This window comes from Peromyscus eremicus, chromosome 1 (genome assembly GCF_949786415.1).
Source record: "Peromyscus eremicus chromosome 1, PerEre_H2_v1, whole genome shotgun sequence".
NCBI lineage: Eukaryota > Metazoa > Chordata > Mammalia > Rodentia > Cricetidae > Peromyscus > Peromyscus eremicus.
Window position 1 is genome coordinate 23164315 of NC_081416.1, and position 22939 is coordinate 23187253.

Here is a 22939-nt window from a genome sequence, read left to right on the forward strand (position 1 = left end):
GTCATCCACCACCTGTGGTTCTTACCCTCTTTCTGCCTCCTCTTCTTCAATAATCCTTGAGTCTTTGAGGAAATGGTGCAGCACATAATTTATATTCAGGGATGAACACTTTGCAATCTCTTATTCTTTGTACCTTAACCATTTGTAGCCTCTGTGTTCATTATAATCTATTGTAAACAGAAGCTACTCTGATGGTGGTTGAGAAATAACTTGTATGTGTGGTTTTCTTCTGGATTTTGTTTGACTTACTAGGGGCTACACTCTTAAAGAAAACTGACTCACCTTGTCTCAAGAGCTAAGTACAGCCAGTAGCTTCTTGACTATTGGTCTGATTTGTACCCACTTCCCCTCTGCATACTGTGATTTGATCTCACTTAAACTTACATGGGTCTTGTGAATGTTGTCAGAACTCTTTTAAACTGACATGTGCAGTTGCCTTGCTGTGTTCAGGAGACACTCTTTCCATTTCATCACCCACCACCTCTGCCTTTTCCTGTCCCTTCTTCCATAATGATTACCAAGTCTTAGGAAAGAGCAGTGAGATATGGATGTCCTATTTATGGGTGAGCATACCATTGTCTTTTTTTGCTCTGTGCCTTGAGTGGCTGTGGGTCTCTGCGTTAATCATCATCTACTGCAAATAGGAGTTTGGCTGATATGGGTTGAAAGATGCATGAATCAGTAGATACCGTTGTAGAGGAATTTCTAAACAGTCTTAATAAATAAGAAACACAGAACCAAACGCAGAGGTAATAGCCAAAGAGATCAGAGAACTAGCAAAGAGCCAAGACTACCTTATCTTACCACCTTAGCTTTCACAGAGAGTTTCTTCCTGTCTGATTGATGTTTTTACTGCCTTTTTGTTCTGACGTCACATTGGCTCTGAGCCCCCCACATGACTTCCTCATTACTGCCTGTCTATACAGACCTCCAGGTCTCTATAGTTGGTACTGGGATGGGATTAAAGGCTCATGTCACCACACTGGCTGTGTCTTTGACTCCACAGTGACTCCGCCTGCCATGTGATCAGATTAAGGGTGTGTGCTGCAACTGCCTGACTCTTGTTTATCACTATGTGACCTTGTTACGTGACCTCTGATCTCCAGGCAATGTTATTTATTAACATACAAATAAAATCACACTTCAGCACAATTAAAATATTACCACATATCATGATAATTTATTTGTAGTTAATTAATACTATGCCCATTTAGCAGAGTGATAGTGGGTTCTTCCCTAAGGATGATGATATGTCTAGGCACAGGGCCTCTACCTGATAATGGTGCCAAGTATGGGATTTATCTGACAGAACAGGCCTTAAAGCAAAGAAGAATGTTGTTTGTAACTTCCATGGTGTTCATGCTTACTGTGGAACCAGCTGATATGTCTTGCCAGGAAAGTTGTTATTGTTACTTGCAGAGTTTATAGCTGGGTGACATTGATCATTACTTTTCTCTTCTGGTAGTCCACATAGCACCTTCCAGCACTGTAAGAGCTAGCCTATGTCAAAAATTTTAGAAATCTAAAAGAACTTATTTATCTCAATAATCTAATAATTTAGTAATGCACCTAAAAACCTACACAAAAATGATTAAATAATACCATAAGAAGATAGATTGGAAGAAGGCTGGATGTGTTGTTGCATGCTTTTAATCCTAGCACTCAGGAGTCAGAGACAGGTAGATATCTATGAGTTTGAGGCAAGCCTGGTTTATTTAATAAATTCCTGGTCAACTAGAGCTATGCTTTTCTCAAATCAAAACAATAACAAAAAAGTAAACAGCAAGAAATAATAAAAATCAAGGATGAAATAAATTAATGATGTGGAAACAAACAATAATGCAGAGAAATAATGAAGAGTTGTTTCTTTGAAAAGATTAACCAGATTTTTTAAAAGTTCAGTAAAATTAACCAAGAGGAAGGTGACTGAATATATATATATAGTTTTTTTTTCAGTCATAGTTTCTCTGTGTTGTTGTGGTTGTCCTGGAGTACTGGAGGACTCTGTAGATCTCTCTGGCCACAAACTCACAGTCATACATCTGTCTCTGCCTCCTTAGTGCTGGGATTAAAGATGTTGGCCACCACTGCCCACGTCAGGCAGCTCCATGAGATTCATGTTCTCCTAGCCTCCCCAGTTATATACCACACATACACACACACACACACACACACACACACACAGACACACACACACACACACAAATGCACACACACAAACACACACACTCTCTCTCAGATGCACACAAATAATAAAAATAGATCAGGAAGAAGAAATTTCCTTATGAGTTTTTGACCTATAACATCATACACATATGTGATACACAAATTTTAAGCATTATATCAGCATAGCAATTTGATAACAGTAATTTGGAAAGTGTTTACAAATCTATAAACCACACATTTGCCCAAATACACTGTGTAATATTTGATTGAACATAATCATCGTTTACTTCCTTAAAAAAAAAAAAACATTTTTGCTGCTAAAACTGCATATAGTGTGGGCTTCATAAAAGCATTTCATAGAAGTGTAACATGTGCTTTGAACATGCTCACCCACCATCACATTTCTGGCCACCCCATTCCCATTTTTCCTATTGCTTCCTCCCCAGCCTTCTTTGTTATACTTAAAAAGGTTGTTTATTGATCCAGCTGGGATCTCCCGCTCCCCCAAGCTCTCTTTCCCTCGACCCTCGCCCTACACTCATGTCCAGGCTGTTCATGTAGATCTCATTCCATTTCTCTGTCATTGGGCGATCAGAGAGGGAGAACAAGGAATAGGAGTCCATGGTAAATGAAGACCACATGAGAATAGGAAGAAGCAAAGTGCTAAAGAGGCCCACAGAAATCCACAAAGATACCCCCAAACAGACTGCTGGCAATGGTCGAGATACAGCCTGAACTGACCTACTCTGGTGATGGGATGGCCAAACACCCTAATTGTCATGCTAGAAACCTCATCCAACTACTGAGGGATCTGGATGCAGAGATCCATGGCTAAGCCCTGGGTGGAGCTCTGGGAGTCCAATTAGCGAGAATGAGGAGGGTTTATATGAGCGAGAATTGTTGAGACCAAGGTTGGATAAAGCACAGGGACAAATAGCCAAACGAATGAAAACACATGAACTATGAACCAATGGCTGAGAGGTCACCAACTGGATCAGGCCCTCTGAATGGGTGAGACAGTTGATTGGCTTGATCTGTTTGGGAGGCATCCAGGCAGTGGGACCAGGTCCTGTGCTCATTGCATGAGTTGGCTGTTTGAAACCTGGGGCCTATGCAGCATCGCTTGGCTCTGCCTGGGAGGAGGGGACTGGACCTACCTGGACTGAGTCTACCAGGTTGATCTCAGTCCACGGGGGAGGCTTTTCCGTGGAGGAGGCTGGAATGGGGGGGGGTGGGCTGAGGGGAAGGTGAGGGGGGCGGGAAGGGGGAGAACAAAGGAATCCGTGGCTGATATGTAGAACTGAATTGTATTGCAAAATAAAAATTAAAAAATTTTTTAAAAAAGGTTGTTTATTTTTATTTTATGTATAAAATGGGGCCCCTTGCAGTGGGACCAGGACTCATCCCAGGTACATGAACTGTCTTTTTGGAGCCCATTCTCTATGGTGGGATAACTTGCTCAGACTTGATGCAGGGGGAGGGGGTTGTTCCTTCCCCAACTTGGTATGCCAGCCTGTGATGACTCTCCAAAAGAGGAATTATTCCCTATGATGTGTGGATGGAGGGTGGAGTGAGGGGGATGTGGGAGATGTGGCTGGAAAAGGAAATGGAGGGGGAACTGTGGTTGGTATGTAAAATGAAAAAATATTAAATAAAATTTTTAAAAAGTTGGCTGCACATACATGTGTGCACCATTTGTATGTCTGGTACCACAGAAGTCAGAATATTGTGTCAGAGTCCCATGGAACTGGGGGTACAGAAAGTTATGAGCCACCAGGAGGGTGCTCAGAACTAAACTTTGTTTCTCTAAAACAGCAGCAAGTACTCTGAGTGCAGAGCTATCTGTCTAGCACTGACCTTGTTATACTTTGTGTCTACTTTTCAAATATTGCATTTACTTCCTATGGAGCAAATGTATTGTTTTAAATGATGAAATGAGAAAAGGGACGTCTCTATTACAACACTCATGTTGTTTCCCCCATTTGGATTTTAACTGTACAATAAAATCTTTCATTTTATTTAGTAATGCAAACAAATTTACATGGGAGTGGCTGCTCTTGAGATTACACATTTTTGTCCTGTAACCAGGAGGAAGAATTCTCCCCATTTTTTCTTCTAGTACCAGAACTCTCCTGCAGTGTTGCCATTTCCTCCTTCCTTGGATCAATACTTGCTTCCTTGGTTACATATTTGGCTGCAGATCTTCCAGGTGTACACTCCTCTATTTAAATCCGGGTGTTATGTGTTAATTAGACATTTCAGTGAGAAACAATTGTGTTCCAAATACTAGAATTTTAAGATTTATAAAATCTTTTGTTTTCTTTCAAGTACCAGATAGATAAAGGTGTAAAAATTGGTATGACTGATTTGAGCTGTTCTTATTTAAGTAGTGAAGTTGAGGCCAACTCATTTTTAAGATTAAAGTAATATTTTGATTATGTATATAACAATTGCTTAGCTGATAGTAAAATTGTAGATTAGATATGGTTTAAAACTTCTAAAGAGTCTTTATCTGTTAACAAAAACAAAATGTCTTCTTTGTATGTTTTAATGATATTTTTTCTAATTGTTTCTAATTATCCAGGCTCACCCTGTGATCCCACATTCATCCTGAGCTGTGCTCCATGCAATGTCATCTGCTCCATTATTTTCCAGAATCGTTTTGATTACAACGATCAGGATTTTCTTACCTTCATGGAAAAAGTAAATGAGAACGTCAGGATTCTCAGCTCCCCCTGGTTGCAGGTAAAGTCAAGATCTTTTGCTTTTTAAAACATACTTATAGTCTTTCATTCTCATAGTTCAAATTCCATATGGACCAAGAAGTGAGGTGAGCAGACACCATGGTTTTGAATAATATATTATCGAAAGAATATCTGGAAGGCAGATCTAAGCCCTTTGCTACATAAACAGCAAAACTGAAAGGGAAATGCCAGGTTGGCTCAATCCTGCTAGTTCCCTATCCATTGATTTTCCAACTGATGTCCACAGAACTGTCTGTACAAAGTATTATTACATTCACATCTAGAAGTGTGGCCAGATGTTCACAGGATATTCTTCTATGCATAATTCTTATCCTCTTTTCGATGACTGAACACATCTTCATCATATTACTATGCAGGAATATTTTAGTTTATAAAGAATATTCTCTTAAAAGAACAAGATTATTAATGGCAATGAAATCTGCCAGGAAACGCTGAGTAGTCAGCTAGAATCCTAGTTGAGAAGATGACCTTGCCTAAGTAACACAGTAGAACTGGCGCTGATGGTAGATGTGGGAGAGAGAACTCTGAGGGCATGAAAGCAGCTCATTTCTAAAGGGGTGAAGTAGCCAGGGCAGTGCCAGAGAGCTCACCTTAGGCCTGAGGATGGCGGAGAACTGGAGAGTTGGCCAATACTGCAACTTCCCAGGTTCACAAAAAGGGTTATGAGTTGGCCCACCCCAACATACACCTCATCTGTGATCTGCTGGAGCACGTGGAGGGGCTAGTCCCGGAGACCCAGGGCTGCAAGATCTTAACAGCACAGGGCAAAACAGAATATCCAAGAGAACTCCCAGTGAGGGCCCAGTATTTATAGTGTAACAGAAAACAGAGGCCTTGAGCCAGATCAATGACTCTTTGTAGTGAACACTTGCAAGTTAAGATATGTGGATAATAGGGGTACTGCATAACTCACTGTGTCACTCTACAGCTTCCATGACCTCACTTATATTTTTTCTCTTAAATTTTATTTTATTTTATTTTATTTTATTTGGGGGGGAATGTTGTAAGGGCAGAGGGTGGATGCAAGGGGATGAGATCGAGTGCATGGTGTGAGGGACACAAAGAATAAAAGAAAAGCAAGTTAAAGAATGATTGTGATCATAGAGAAACCCCTAAGGGCTCTGGTACACTTTTGCTTTCAAAGCCTCTTGGAGCCTCACCCACTTCTGAATACTCATTTCATGTCATAAGCTGGTTTGAGGAGTTAAATATGCATGTGCTACTCTTTTGCTATAAATAATTTACCCAACTCTCTTCACTTCTGCCACCATCGAAAACCCGTCAATGAAAATGATTTACATCATATATTTCAGATTTGTTGCAAATAAATGGTATAAGCCATCTGAATTTTCATAAATATGCTTTATACTAAAAAGGATTCATGAATGTGAGAACTTGATTATGATTCTTGATATTTAGGCAGGAATTTCTCCCCCAAATCTCTCTACTATCATGTAGAATTGCTCCATGCATGAAATAAAAATCTCTTCTTTATGCTGGACACCATTTTTCATTCATGTCTGAATCTGTAAACCCAAATTGATCTTGATATATATTATAGACATGTGTATTTCCTCATATGAACAATCATTTAAAAAGTTCTTTGGCAAGGGCTGGAGAAATAGATCAGTGGTTAAGAGTGTGCACTGATCTTCCAAAGACCTTGATTTTAATTTTCAGTATCCATGTTAGGTGGCTCACACCCTCAGGAATCTGATATCTTTGGCCTCCAAGGCACCCACACATAGATGGCACACACAGTTATACATGCATACACACACCACACACATGATTAAAAGTATAGCAATACATCTTAACAAAAAAATTCTTGGTCTAATTTTGTAGGTCTGCAATAATTTCCCTTCACTAATTGACTATTGTCCAGGAAGTCATCACACGATTTTGAAAAATATTGATTATATCAGAAGTTACATTTCGGAGAAAATAAAAGAACATCAGGAATCACTGAATGTTGCAAACCCTCGGGACTTTATTGATTATTACCTGATTAAACAAAAGCAGGTAAAATGTTAATATTAATTTATTTTCTTACTTCAGCATTTTGTGGTTAATTGAACACTGAAATGTTTGTTGGAGATGTTTTAAAGTCAGAAGCATTTGAAAAACAGTTTTAGTATTTATTATGTATTGGGATGCACCATATGAATACTGTTAAAAGAAAGGGAATTTGTTAACTGGAGCACATTCCCTCTGTTCTTAAAAAGTGTAGCTGAGGAGAAAAACAATACAAAGGGCAGGTAAGATGGGAAAATTTTTAATCAGGTAGAAAACCTGATAACCAAGTATCATGGCAGTGTGAAAATTGGCATCATAAATGCACATAATATGGCTATATTTCCTGTGTATCTCGTGGATTAAAGATGATCTGGCCATAGTGTTTATTTTAAAATGATAGATATAGGACTTAATTTCAGAATTACTGAGTGTTGTATAGAGAGGTATGTGGTGGGAAAGAGTAGGTGTATGGAAGAGTAAGGCTTTGAGTATAAGTTCAAGTTAATTTTCACCAAAAGGGGTTAAGGATTGGTATTTATTGGGTATCCTCTCAGCATGATCTGCATTGGCATTGTGTAGTTTATTCAAAAGACAATTTTCCTTTGGATTTCCTTGGGACTCAGTAAAAATCAGCTGAGTGTAGATGTTTGGGTTTGGTTGTGGGCATGGATTCTCCTCCAGTGATCTTAGTTTGTCTTTTGCTAGTAGTCCACTACCCTGAGTTCTTCATTACTGCAACTGAGTAACAGTACTTAATATCCTAGCATCTGAGTCCCCTGATATTGCTGCTTTCTTTTGACAGACTATTTTGTCTAGTTTGTGCCTTTTAAATTTGTAAGATCCAGTTCACAAAGACCACTGAATGTAAAGTGGTATATCAGGGCTATAACCATGTTTCACTTACATTATAGTGGTACTTCATGTGATTACAAAACACTGCAACTACCAGCTCCTTGTAGTTGGAAAGGATTCCATTACTATGAAAAAAAAACACATCATGCCCTCTACTTATCACTCCTTTCCCTCCAAACCATCTGTAGTAGTTCTTTGTGTGATTTATGTATGTATAGATTTGTCTATGATGAATGGATCATCTAAACTGACTCAGTATATGTAGCTTTCAATTTCTGCCTTGCACTTACATAAAATCTTGGCCATTGATCTAAGTTCATTTTGTTCCAGAACTTTTTCCTTTCTTTGCAGCAAATTTCATTTTCATAAAACATTTTGTAGAGAAGTCTTATTATATAGTTGCAAATAAATAAAACATCATGTCAAATTAACTAGACCCCAAGTAACTCAGTAAATTTCTATACAGTTAGAACAACCATTTGTAATGGGAGCTACGGAATTTTACTTTAAATTTTACACTTGCAGTAACAAATATATATAAACTGTTAAAAACTGTAGAGCCATTGTAATTACATGTTCTGATAAAGAATTTATCAGATTATTCCATCAAATTATTCTTAGGAAAACCACAATCAACAATCAGAATTTACACTTGAACATCTGGCAACAACTGTGAGTGATCTGTTTGCAGCTGGGACAGAGACAACAAGCACAACACTGAGATATGCTCTCCTGCTCCTGCTGAAGCACCCACATGTCACAGGTGAGGATACAGATGGTGACTCACAGCATTCCTGTAGGATGCTGGAAAGACTCTGCTAGTGTCTGTGTTATTCTTAGAGAAGTCTCAGTCCTTCACCTCCTGTGCCACTCACTGGCTGTAAAGAACAGCATGACTAACAGAAACAGACTCTGACTGCAGGAAAAGCAATCAAATTCTGGTCAGTGTGTGAGTTATCTGGAAGTTAAACTATGACAGGTGTGGTCAGGATACATTGTCCTGTGGATACATGTTCTTTTATTATTAATAGATATGTCTTCATATCACCTAAAATCTTTCAGTTTCCTTTCCTCAATCTCATGAATCTAACTTTGGGTGGAGAAAAGAAAACTCACCTCACTGAAGCATAAGCAGAAAGCCTAGAAAGTGCTGAGTCTGGCTGAGACAGTGTGCACTCTGATAAGTGTTCAAAATATTTAGATTCTCTAGAAATATTTTTCCATTGCCATTAATGCAGAAAATGTAGGATTTTTTTCACTTCAGAAGTCCATTTCCTTAAACTTCTGTTGAACAATGATTTTTTTTCAACTGTACCAATAGTGTTTTCTTTTATACTGTAGTTTAAAATAGATCCAGTGTTCCAGCGTATATGAAACACACTATACCTCATGTGCTCAATGTATACTACATGATAAAAGCACAAAAGTGAATCAAAATTTAAAATTTTATGATAGGAAGAGATAACAATAAGCTGACAAGGATGCTTCAGCAAATTACTGAAACAATAGTATAATGAATAAAAAATATAGAGCATGAAAGATGATGTTGAAACATAAATGTTAGATCAACATGCACGTAGTAAGACAAACAAGCTGTGGATCTATATCTACAGACCAGTGAAGACTCCTCTTCCAAAGCAATAGAAGTTTAAGTAGAGAATAAAGCTGTGTACAGGATGCTGGCTTTTCTGAGTATTCAGCAGGTGACCCCCCCTCCAGGAAAATAAAATTCTTAAAAGAAACTGAGTCTAAGAAGCCCGTTACTCTAGACATTGATTATTGACAGGAAATGAGCAATGCATAGAGATGAAAGGGGAGGCTGCCAACATTTGAGTTCAAATTTCTGGCTATCAGACCCTTTCTCTGCCTTATTCCATAAATATGAGCAGTGGGTTCTATCCTCCAGACAAAAGGAATAAATTAGCACTCCTTACTTCACCACATTAAGGGAAAATATTTTCCATGTATGATTCAGAATGTATTCAAAATATTCACCAAAGACACACACACATGGAGTTTCAGGACTGAATAGACGCGTGGAACCCTTCAGGGAGAGCCCTAAATTTTATATAAACTATTCTCATTCAGACTACATCATAATTCTCAGGATCAGCTGGTTTCTTATGATTCTATAAAATAAAAGGCAGATGAGAGCTCCAGGTTTGCCATAATTTTTGTTCAGTTTTCCATTACTTCATGAAATTTGTGAGAATGTTTTTCATCCTAATATCCGAAGTAAAGTCTCAGTTAGTCATGGGCTCCTGAAGTCTGAACAGCTCTTGTTGGTGGGTAAGAGTACCAGAGAGGTTGCTGGGTACCAGGTCTGGGAAGCTCCCAATTCAGCATTTACCATGTGGGTGCTGGAGGTGTTTAACAGAAAATGAGGGATGAAAGAGAAACACTTTATAGTCTAATGCTCCTTTTAGTTGGGTATATATTCCCAGCATTTAAAAATATCTACCTAAATTTCCAGCATAAATCTAAGTCAAGAAATGGAAATAACAAACAAATAAAAAGGTATCCATTTATCAAGAGGACTGCTAATAATGGAAAAATAATCATAATTTTCATGATAATGAATAATATTCATGTGATTACAATTAAACTAACTGTAAGAAATTACTATAATCTAATATGCTCTTTTCTTCCTTTTATTGAGAATGTATTTTTTCTCACACAATATGTCATGATTATGGTTTCCCCTCCCTTTACTCCTTCCTGTTTCTCCCCACCTCCTCTCACTCCAGATATCATTTTCTGCCTCTCATTAGAAAACAAGCATGCTTCTAAAAATAATATATAACATAATACAATGTAATAAATATAACATGACACAACAAAAAATAATACATCAGAATTGGACAAAACAAACAAAGGAAAAGAACACAAGAGAAGGCACAGGAAACAGAGACCCATTCATTTGTACATCAAAGAACCCCACAAAAACACTAAATTGGAAGCCATAATATATATATGTAAAGGACCTGATGCAGACCTGTGCGGGCCCTGTGTATGCTGCCTCAGTCTCTGTGAATTCATATGTCCTTTGATTATTTTGATTTTATGGGGCCTTGTTTTCTTAATATCCTCCATCCCCTTTGGTTCTTCCACTATTTCTGCCTCCTATTCCACAGGGTTCCCTGATCCCTGAGGTGAGGGATTTGATAGAGACATTCCATTTAGTGTTAAGTATTCCAAGTTCTCTCACTCTCTGCATAATGTCTGGTTGAGGGTCTCTGTATTTGTTGCTATCTACTGAAAGATGTAGCTTCTCTAAAGATGGCTGAGCAAGACAGTGACCTATGAGTATAACAGAATGTTCTTAGGAGTCATTCTATTGCTATGTTTTTGTTTTGTGTCCTGTTGTTAACGTTTGTTTTAAAACCGAGTATTTGATTTTAACATAGGTCCCTGGGCTCTCTAGTCTCCCATTATTGGCCTGCAAGCAGTTTTAGGAATGGGTTTCGTATCATGGACCAAGCCTTAAGTTAAATGAGTTCTTGGTTGGTTACTTCCACAAGTTTTATGCCACTATTCCCCTAGCATTTCTTGCAGGCAAGACACTATTTTTGATCAAAGAATTTGTTGTTGTGCTGGGGGTTATGTTTCTCTTTTGACAGTATGTAAAGTACATTCCTGCACCAAAGATGCAGGTTCTATGTAGGCATCAGCTTGACTTCTCCATGTTCACAGTGTTGTGTAAGTGCTGCTTCAGCAATGGGGCTTTGCTGTCAGTGTGTGGAAAGCAACTTATTGTCTTGGCAGCAGCCTGAGTTTTTTGGAGATATGCGCGGAACTCCTTTGACCAACAACTCAATTAGATGTAACCTAACCTTGGTATTGGAAGTTTCATTTGATTACAAGAGATGTTCAGTTGGGGCCCCATCTCCCCATTATTTGGCTATTGATTTAGATAACCTTCATATATGTTTCATATATATATTTAGGAAGTTTTCCCACTGTATTAAGATTCCATACTATCCCTCAAATGGCCATGAATTTTAGCTATTTCTCCCTGTATTCCCTCCCTCGTCCTTGTCTCCCCTCCCTGCTCAAGCCTACCCCCAACATATCCATAACTACATATTCTATCTCCCTTCCTAACAAGATCTGTCCTCCATAGTCCCTTACTTTATGTCTAACCACTATGGTTCTACAGATTGTAGCTTGGTTATCCTTGATTTAACAGATAATATCCACATATAAGTGAATGCATACCGTATTTGTCTTTCTGAGTCTGGATTACATCATCCAGGGTGATTTTTTTCCTAGTCCCTTCTATTTACCTGAGAATTTCATGATTTCATTCTTTTTTAATGGCTGAGTTACACTCCATTGTATAAATGTACCCATTTAAAAAAGTCTATTCCCCTGTTTAGGGACAACTACTTTGTTTCCAATTTCTAGCGATAAAGCAGCAATGAACATGGTTGAGCAAGTATTTCTGTGATAGGCTGAAGCAACTGTCAGGTGTAAGCCTAAGAGTAGTGCAGCTGTATCTTGAGGTAGATTCTCTTCTTCCTGATGCACTGTCACACTGATATCCATAGTGGCTGTACAGGTTTGCACTCCCACCAACAATGCATAAATGTCTTCTTGCGCCCCTTCTTTTCAGCATGAGCTGTCATTTTTTAAAAACTGATCCTCACCATTCTGAGGGGTGTAGGATGAAATCTCAAAGTAGTTTTGATTTGCATTTCCCTGATGACTAAGGTTTTTGAACATTTTTCTAAGTTTCTTTAAGTTTTTCTCAGCAATTTGAGTTTAATCTTTTGAGAAGTCTCTGCTTAATTTAGTTGGGTTATTGGTTTTCCCGTTATCTCATTTTTTGAATTCTTTATATATTTTGGATCTTAGTCCTTTATTGGATGTATAGTTGGTAAAAGTCTTTTTCTGTAGCCTGTTGTTTTGTCCTAATGATGGTGGTTTTTTGCCATGCAGGTTTTCAGTATCATGAGGTTCCAATATGCTACTGTTAATGAAGTGAGGGGGAAGAGGGAGTGTGCATTGTGTGGGTTTGTATGTGTGTATTTAATATGTATTTGTTTATGTAGATGATGTAGATATAGCTGAAATTTTCATCTCCTATATCTCAAAGTCATAAATGTTGTGCATATGAAAAGAAACTGACATTTTACAAATATGAATATATTTCAGAAGTAGCTAAAGTGGTTGAACTTATTCATTACTGGGTGTGGGAACAAAAAAGAAGAACCTTTCAAATTGTACACATGCAACACATACATATTCATAAATACAAATACATTAGAATGTGATTGTGAAAGAATATTGCATTTGGATACACATTTAGCATATGACTTCTAATGTTCTTTACCACAGACTAAAGCATGTTGACTAATTATATTCTGTTTTATTTGATACTTTTAATTACTTATACTTTATTTGCTGTTATGTCTACTAAATAATAAGTATATGCTGAGCTATTATAATATCTATATAAGGATAGGATATAAATCTACAACACAGCATTTCTTTATAATTATATGTATAAATTCTTATATTCCTGAATGAAAAAAATGCTCATTTACAATTCTCTTGAAACACCTACATCATGCTGTGTATGGCTTGACATTGTACCAAACATATCACTTTTCTTCTATTCCCCCATTTCTCATGGTGACCAACCAGCTAAAGTCCAGGAAGAGATTGATCATGTGGTTGGCAGACACCGTAGCCCTTGCATGCAGGACAAGAGCCACATGCCCTACACAGATGCCATGATTCATGAAGTCCAGAGATTCATTGACCTCCTCCCTACCAACCTGCCCCATGCAGTGACCTGTGACACTAAGTTCAGGAACTACCTTATCCCCAAGGTAAGCTTGTCCCTTTCTTCTCTGCTGAACTTCTGTGCTCTCTTTTTCAGATGTGAAACTATCTTTATTCCTTTTTTATTAAGAAATTTTTTATTCATTTTGCATACCAATCAAAGGTCTCCCTCTTCCCTCCTCCCACCCCTCCAGCCTCCCCCTCCCAACTGATCCCCCATTCCCTCAGACAGGATGGTAAGACCTCTCATGGGGAGGTACATTTAGTAGAGTCAGGTCTAAGCACCTCTTCCTGACTCAAGGTTGTGTGAGGTGTCCCAAAATAGGTAGTGGGCTCCCAAAAGTCTGCTCATGCTCCAAGAATTGATTCTGATCCTACTGCCAGGGGGCCCCTTAAGCAGATCAAGCTACACAACTGTCTCAAGACACTTCTGTGTTCTTGATGCTCCGAGATCACAGTGCTGTTCTAGTACTCTGTGTCACCTGGTGCTGCTGGTGGCTTATACTGCTTCATGATCAGGAGGGCAGACCTTCTCAGGTACAGATATATCTGGGTGATCATCTTTCTGCTGTTATTTATCTAATGCTTCTGCTATTCTTTCCATCTGCTTAATGGACACAATTGATGTATTCATTCCATTGGTCTTATTTTTATCTAGACATGTTAATTTTATTATTTCTAATGAGGTATCTTGAAATGTTTGTGGAATTTGAAGTTATGTGGATTAATACTTTTCTGTGTGCTTTTCATAATCCTGTGCTCTTCAGGTTGATGAATTAAAGCCTAGTGATGAACAGACCCAGTTGCAATGGGCATCACTTATATCATTGCTGATTAGGATGAAGAATTGTAAATTTAATATCTCCCTATCAATTTTGATGTTTTTGGATTACACTGATAGTTATATAGATCAGATGAAAAATTTTGTCTGATTTTTTAATTTATAAGAGATACTTCACTGTGGAGCCAATTATGTTTGAGCATGTCCCAGGAACACAGATTTTTACTTTGAGATGGCTTTTATTCACAAAAGTCTGTATATTATTTTCAAGATTGTTCTCTGTACCCACTTTATAGTTCTATGCATTGTTTACCCTTGGTCATAGACTGTATATGCTATAAAAAATGTACATTGATTTTCTCTACTACACATTGCTTATGACTTCTATGTAAAGAAATTTCTGTCCATAATTTTTTCCATAAAATTTTTAGAACTTTTAAACTAAAATAGAGCTGTTTGCATAAAACTAAGTTAAAAACGTTTCCTGGTGTGGTTTCTGTTTGTACTTTGTTCATTTCTATGGCCAGTTAGTGTTACTTTGAAGACATCAAAAACTTCTCATTGATTACCAAATACTACAGATGAAAAATGAATTTTTATAATAATAACTCCATCCAGAGAGAATGAAGTTGCTTTCTACAGAGCAGTCCTGTATTTTCTGGAGGGTGAGGTTGGGACAAAAAGAGATTAGTAAGGTTCCTGTTACTAGCATCATGTGGAGATGATGGAATTAATTTGCCAGTGGCAATAGGATTTGCTGTGTAATAATAGACTTAGTATATGGGTGTGTTTGCCAGTTTGTTCTGGCGAAAGGAAACTTCTGAGGTAAGACTGTTGAGGTCTATGGCTAATATACAAAACTTGTTTATGTTTATGTCCTTAGACCCACTTAAATTGTAGCTAGAACAAAGGACAAGAAAAGAGTGGCATATCTGTAGTCGGAAGTTTCTCCAGTCCTGCCCGGCCCTATGGTCTGGACAAATCTCTCCTCCCCACAGTCCCGAAGCCACTTACAAAATAATTACTTAGAGGTTTATATTAATTACTAATTATATGGCCTATGGCTTTAGTTTCTGGCTAGCTAACTCTTTCATCTTAAATGAACACATTCCTATTAATCTATATATTGCCATGTGGCTGTGGCATTACGGGTTTGCTGGCATCTTGTTACTCCTTTTTCAGTGGCCAACATCTTTTGATTCTACCCTTCTTCTTTCTGTATCTCTGCTTGCATTTCCCACCTGGCTATAAGGTTTCTTGCCATAGGCCAAAACAGCTTTATTTATTATCCAATGGGAGCCACACATATTCACAGCATCCAGAAAGACATCCCACAGTACTTCCCCTTTTATGTCTAATCAAAAAGGAAGGTTTTAATTTTAACATAGTAAAATTATATATAACAACAGTTATCAAGCAATAATTACAGTTACATTATCTAGTCTATTTTTATTTGGCAAAATTAAAGAAAATATTCTATCATCTACCCTATTTTGTGAGTCTAAAGTTTTTTTTAATCTAATTTATCTTTTATCATGACTAAGGAAAACTAATATTATAACTATGTAGTCTTCAACTCCATCAAAGACCCCAGAAGGATATAATATTACCTGAGTAAGCAGGAAGTGCATTGTAAGCAACTTCCAAAGTTCTAGAAATGACATAGATCTGGCTATGAGGACAGTCATGCAAAGTTCCCCTATAATATTAGGTCATCCTAATATTTCAGCCTACAGGCCTAGAATCTCTGGCTGACTTTTTAGTGAAGCAGGAAATTTGAAGGATAGTCTCATCCATTGGCAAAGTTCATCAGTCACTTCTCCCTGTGTCCTGCAGAATGTCTGGCAGTCTCCTCTGTGAAGCAGGAATCTAAAGGACCATCTGGCCCTGTTTAGTCAAAGTTCAGAAATTATTTTCCCATGGGTCCTTCATGTCCAGTTTACACAACATACTGTCAAGCAGTTCAGGCAAGAGCAGTTTCTTGCCCAAATAGCTAACTTTTGCCATGAAGAAAGCAAACTCCATATGGAGTTTCTTTGATTCCCATCATCTTCTCTAAAGTAGATTGGTGTTGCCAGGAGCAGACGTATATCAATTTCGAGAAAAGCCAAAGTTTTTAAAACATTTTAATTGCCATATTCTGTAGGTCTTTGAAGTATTTGAAGATTACCTACCTAATTGAAATATATCTACGTATAACTAGAAAACTTAACTAACATGACTATAATTATTATTATAGATGACTAATTATTAATCTATATTTCTTAATTATATATTACACTTACAAATGAGTTGCATAAACCTTATACCTTAAACAAGAGTAAAATATATATACAGTATAACAAAATTAACTTAAAATTTGCATCAATAAGCCAAATCCATAGCAATGTAAAACATTTTGAAAAAGTTGTTGCTCTTTAAAAGTAGATTCAATAATCCACTCTTTTATCTTATCATATTTATCCCCTTTTTTTAGTTAGAAAGAGATTGCATTTATAATCAACCTGCTTTAAATAAAATAAACATTTATAAACAATATTTTGGGAATTTGGGCATAGCTTCCCATACTACTTTCTGCTGGTGGGGGCACTTGCAATCTTATGAGAGATCCTGAGAAAATTCAGAATTATAGTTAAATCTTGGCTGTAGTAGTCTGTGAGGCTGTTTTGACCTTTTAGGGGGTCTTGGTTGGTCAAACTGTAATAACCTGTAAGCAATTCACAGGTTCCCATATTCTGTGGAAATGAAAGCAGGACATTTTTCCAAAGCAATGTATCCTTAGACAAAAATTTTGAAGTCAGGATACTTTTAAAATAAACATACTGGTTTAGTTGAGTAGCCCCTACAATCAAATGTCTCTCTGCAGTTAAAAATCCCAAAGACAATATAATCCAGACTCTCTGTGTATTTTCCATCTTTATGTTGCTTATTATTTTTATATTACTTTATTCTCATTTTAAGAACTTTATTTTATTATTTCAAAGCTATATATTTCTTTATTATGATTGTTTATACCTTCTGATCATTGTTTAAACTGCAGCTTGGCTAGGACCAAAGTGGCAGCTCCAGAGGCTGGCTCCTCCCCCTGCTCGGCTTTTCAACATGGTAGAGTTTGCCACCAGCTCTGGGAGAAGCACTATTAGGTAGTGTGGAGCTATATTCTAAAGCCCTTGACTGAGCTCTCAAGCCCACAGGCAGCAGCAGTGGCTGGGAGAAGCCTCTCAGTACCACAGCCTGTAGGAGAGACTGTGAGAGCCCACCATGCCAATTAGCTCATGGCGGCTGGCATCCAGCTCAATCTTGCAGGCAGCTTTTCGGAAACACATCTCTGTACTCCTGCAGGCATGAGACTGCAAGACCAGGAAGCCCAGTGTGGCTCCGTTATTGTGTCTTAAGAATCCTATTTAAAGCCGGACGGTGGTGCATGTCTTTAATCCCTGCACATGAGAGGTGGAGACAGGTGGATTTCTGTGAGTTCGAGGCCAGACTGGTCTACAGAGCAAGTTTCAGGACAGGCTCCAAAGCTACAGAGAAACCAGATCTATGTGTATCAATGCCTGCCATTGGGTGCCAGTTGTAGCAGGAAGTTTTTCCGGTTCTGCCTTGCCTGCAGTCTGGACAAATCTCTCCCACCCACGGTCCCAGAGCTGCTTATAAAATAATTACTCAGAGGCTTATATTAATTACACACTGTATGGCCTATGGCTTTAGCTTCTGGCTTGCTAACTCTTTCATCTTAAATTAATCCATTTTTATTAATCTATATGTTGCCATGTGGCCATGGTGTTACTGGTTTGCTGGCATTTTGTTGCTCCTTTGGCGGTGACTGGTCTCTCCTTGACTCAGATCTTCCTCTCTGTCTATCCCTGCTTGGATTTCCCACCTAGCTGTAAGCTTTCTTACCTTAGGCCAAAACAGCTTTATTTATTATCTGATGGGAGCCACATACACTCATAGAATACAGAAAGACATTCCACAGTACACATCTTCTCATAGCTTCCTTAGGTTTAGAGCCTAGTTTGAGACAAGTGTTGCATCAGCTAAATTTATATCCCTTCATCCCTCTGCTGCTGGACCATGATATAGTCTCTTTTGAATCTAGTCAAGTAGAATATTCAATTTTTTTCCCTCATGAAACAATCTGGTCTAGAAATAAGCATGACTTCACAGTTGATTCTCCCTTCTGACAAGTTGGATAAGTAATTTCTTTGATCAGACTAGAGCCACTGATCTCAGAAGAAGTAATAGGATAGGAAGGAACCAATGATTTTGCCATAATTGTTCTGGTAGATTTCAGACTTTCTAGCCCAAGGGGATTGTGCAGCCCCTTCAGAAAAACTGTCATTGTAGCAGAGAAGCAGTCATGGGCAACATGTAAACAAGTGGTTATGAATATACGTTCAATATCTATTGACACTAGAACTTAATTGTCACACAATTTACATATGTCAATAATGTTCTTTTTAGCTTTAAAAATTTAAACATGTTTAGTTAAGCTGGATAATAATATGTGTGTCAGCCTTGTAAAAGCATTGTAGAACACATTCCTAGAAACTTTGAAAATATATGAGGTTAGTTTGTGTAGTAGCTAAAGAAACCTTAACAGCAGCATGTCACAACAATTTCTGTATATGTTCAGAAGTTTTATTTATTTAGCTGCCACCAGATCATCTTATCTTCATTTCATTTTGTCTTATTTTTTTCCTCTTTTTCCCATTTTATTCCATCATTTTCTTCTCCCAGAGAGTCCCCCATCTTATTATGACACATATACACATATGTATTTCTGTATTTGTGTGTGTACATTCATATAGATAGATTACATATGTGACTGCACACCTCTACTATGGCACATAGACCTGTATATGCTTTCTTATCATATAAAGAAAGATATAGATAGACAGATTCTGTAAATGAGAAAAAAAGGAATGGTATTTGTCTTTCGAAATCTTCCCTATTGTACTTAATGGATGGTCTCCTATGTAGCTAGAGTTTTCCTGCCTGGCCCACGGTCAGGGCAAATCTCTCTCACCCGCCAGTCCCACAGCCGCTCAGACCTGATCAAGTAAACACAGAGACTTATATTAGTTACAAACTGTATGGCCGTGGCAGGCTTCTTGCTAACTATTCTTATATCTTAAATTAATCCATTTCCATTAATCTATACCTTGCCACATGGCTCGTGGCTTACCGGGATCTTCCCATGCGGCTTGTCATGGTGGCGGCTGGCAGTGTCTCTCCCTCAGCCTTCCACTTCCCAGAATTCTTCTCCTTGTCCCGCCTATACTTCCTGCCTAGCCAATGGCCAATCAGTGATTTATTTACTGACCAATCAGCAACACACTTGACATACAGACCATCCCACAGCACTCCTATTCTGTTCAAAACACTCAATGAATTATTCTACTTAGAATCTGATTCACATGAGGGGTATATACACAGATGTGATGAGCTAGAGCAGCCAGTGGTCAGAGAAGCATGGGTCCAATCTGAAGGTAAGGAAGAAGGGACTGAGAAGTTTTAGTCCAAGTACTCATGTGAAATATCACTGGATGGTACTTTAGCCACACCACTGTGCCTGGCCTCAACCTCCTCCCTGCTACTTACCTGCTCTGTATGTTGAAATGTCCCTGCAGTTTTTTGTACTTACCCCAGACTATGGAACAGAAGGTGAACTAGGTTACTTTCCTAATGTATTTTAGTTCTATAATTTCTTTGTAACTCTATTTCTCTCTGTGTGTTGTTATAGGGAACAACGGTAATAACATCACTGTCATCAGTGCTGCATGACAGCAAGGAATTCCCCAACCCAGAGGTATTTGACCCTGGACACTTTCTAGATGGGAATGGAAACTTTAAGAAAAGTGACTACTTCATGCCATTCTCAGCAGGTAATAGAAACTCATTTCATGGCTCCAGTGACATGAGAATCTGTGGAGACTTACACAGTAGCTGCTGTGGAATGTCTTTCTGAATGCTATGAATGTGTGTTGCTCTGATTGTTTGATAAATAAAATACTGATTGGCCAGTAGCAAGGCAGGAAGTGTAAGCACACAAGGAGAACTCTGGGAAGAGGAAGGCTGAGTCAGAAGTCTCTAGCCAGACACAGAGGAAGCAAGATGACAAGGCAGAACTGAGAAAAGGTACCAAATCACATAGCTAAACATAGATAAGAATTATGAGTTTGTTTAAGATATAAGAGCTAGCTAGCAAGAAGCCTGTCATAGCCATAGTTTGAAAGTAAGATAAGCCTCTGTGTGTTTATTTGGGTCTGAGCAGCTTTGGGACCAGGCAGGACACAGGAAACTTTCCAACTACAAGTGGCACATTAAGGGCCAGTAGACTTGTAATGATGAGAAGTATGACTCTCAGTGTCTTTGCATTGTCATGATAAAGAGATTTCTTCCCTATCAGGCCATGAAACTGAGGTTTTGATTGTTATCCATTGTTCAAAACTGAGAAAGCTGAACAAAAGAGTGTGTTTAATCTTCCTTAAGCTAGATCACAGAAATACCAAAGAAAGCAAACTTCATTTACACTTCACTCACTCCATGAAAATGGAGACATCATAATTTCTATTCAGGTCTTTTTTTGCTGTGTCACTCACCTCCATGTTCAAGTATACAATTACAAGTCTCCAAAAATGCAGAAAATTACCAAAGAGCCTCAAGTGCACATGGTAAACACATTAATGACCAATACTTGTCATATTTCAATTGGACTAGGGCAATGAGAAAGACTCCCAGATCTCTGGGTTATTGGGGATTAAGTGGGAGATATAGATAGATAGATAGATAGATAGATAGATAGATAGATAGATAGATAGATGATAGATAGATAGATATCTCAAACCTTATATATTAAAGCAAAAATCCAGCAACATCCTAATAAATGATTTCCTAGCTGCCTCACAAGGCATAGGTATTGGAGAATTATTGGAAGAAATCACATATCATTGAAAGAAGTTCATGAACCATTAAATCACAGCATTTTTACTCAGTTCAGAACTCTAGGAAATTCAAGATCATCATGAGATGATGGAAACATTGTAGATGTGGCAGGACATTCTGCAAAGATTATCAGGAACCCTGTTCCTTCTCATTCAGAATGAGAACAATGGATATTGTGTTCACACCTGCAGTATGTATGCTGCCTTTGGATATGCAGTTTCTGTCCTTGGCTTTGTTATTCATGATAATGAATACAAAATCCCTCTTCCTCAGTCTCCTAGGCAGTCTGATTACAGATGTGAATAACCACAACTAATTTTTGCCTAATTAGTTGTCCTTTCATGCAGCCAGCCATCCACACACCAATTCAATAACTTACCCTTCATTCATAGTCTCCTGTGTCAGTTACAAGTACAATGATTCTTACATTTACAAAAGAGAATAGTAATCTTCTTTGACTTTCTTCCCCCTAGGAAAACGGATTTGTGCAGGAGAGGGACTGGCACGCATGGAGCTGTTTCTATACCTGACCACCATTTTACAGAACTTTAAGCTGAAATCACTGCTCCACACTAAGGACATCAATATTACCCCAGTGGTCAATGGATTTGCCTCTCTGCCACCCCCTTACAAGATCTGCTTCATTCCTGTCTAAAGAAGATCAGACTTCCTAGCCCAGGCTGTGATGTTTTCTGCAATCACCTCTAGACCTTCATCTACCTCCTTCTGATCAGGGACAAGCTGTCCTTCCTTTCCTCTCATGTATCCCCATTCTGTCAAGTCCCAGGAAACACCTGTCAACGATTTTGTAATTTCTGGAGTCACTGCACAAATATATTGTTATTTTCTATTCTTTGCAACAGTGTTATTATCCCTTGTATCTGATCTTGAGTTAAAACAGAAATTCCCTGTAAAATATCTAATATAGTAAGATAATTTGTAGCTTAAGTTTTTCTGCCTGGCCCACAATCAGGACAAATCTCTCTCACCTGCCAGTCCCACAGCCTCTCAGACCCAACCAAGTAAACACAGAGACTTATATTGGTTACAAACTGTATGGGCCATGGCAGGCTTCTTGCTAACTGTTCTTACAGCTTAAATTAATCCATTTCTATACCTTGCCACATGGCTCGTGGCTTACCAGCATCTTCACATGCTGTTTCTCATTGTGGCGGCTGGCAGTGTCTCTCTGACTCAGCCTTCCACTTCCCAGCTTTATTCTCCTCCTTGTCCCACCTACACTTCCTGCCTAGCCAATGGCCAATCAGTATTTTATTTATTGACTAATTAGCAACACATTTGTCATACAGAACATCCCACAGCACTTCCCCCTTTTTTTTTTCAAAAAGGAAGGTTTTAACCTTAACAAAGTAAAATTACATATAATTTGGGAATTTGGGCGTAGCTTCTCTTACTACTTCCTGCTGGAGGGGGGCACTGTATCTTATGGGGACACAAAGAAAATTTTAGGATCATGGAGTAGTCAGTGAGGCTGTATCTTCTGAGCCAGTCACCTTGAAACGGTTCTGGATGTTGGATCATCTGGGCCATGGTGTCATCAGAGACCTTTCAGGGGGTCTTAGCTGGTCAAACCTGATGTATCTTAATCAGGAACAAA

At 38.3% G+C, this 22939-nt stretch overlaps 1 protein-coding gene across 2 annotated transcripts in view; it reads left to right on the forward strand.

Annotated features, from left to right (window-relative positions):
* LOC131896325 (cytochrome P450 2C25-like) overlaps positions 1 to 22114 on the forward strand; it is a 65078-nt gene extending 42964 nt beyond the window's left edge. For both annotated transcript variants that reach the window (XM_059246926.1, XM_059246917.1), the window contains exons 4-9: positions 4751 to 4911; positions 6777 to 6953; positions 8421 to 8562; positions 13449 to 13636; positions 20120 to 20261; positions 21795 to 22114. In XM_059246926.1, coding sequence (XP_059102909.1) covers positions 4751 to 4911; positions 6777 to 6953; positions 8421 to 8562; positions 13449 to 13636; positions 20120 to 20261; positions 21795 to 21976 — 992 coding nt within the window. In that variant the 3' untranslated portion in view covers positions 21977 to 22114. The remainder of the gene's footprint in view (positions 1 to 4750; positions 4912 to 6776; positions 6954 to 8420; positions 8563 to 13448; positions 13637 to 20119; positions 20262 to 21794) is intronic.
* The last annotated feature ends 825 nt before the right edge of the window (positions 22115 to 22939 follow it).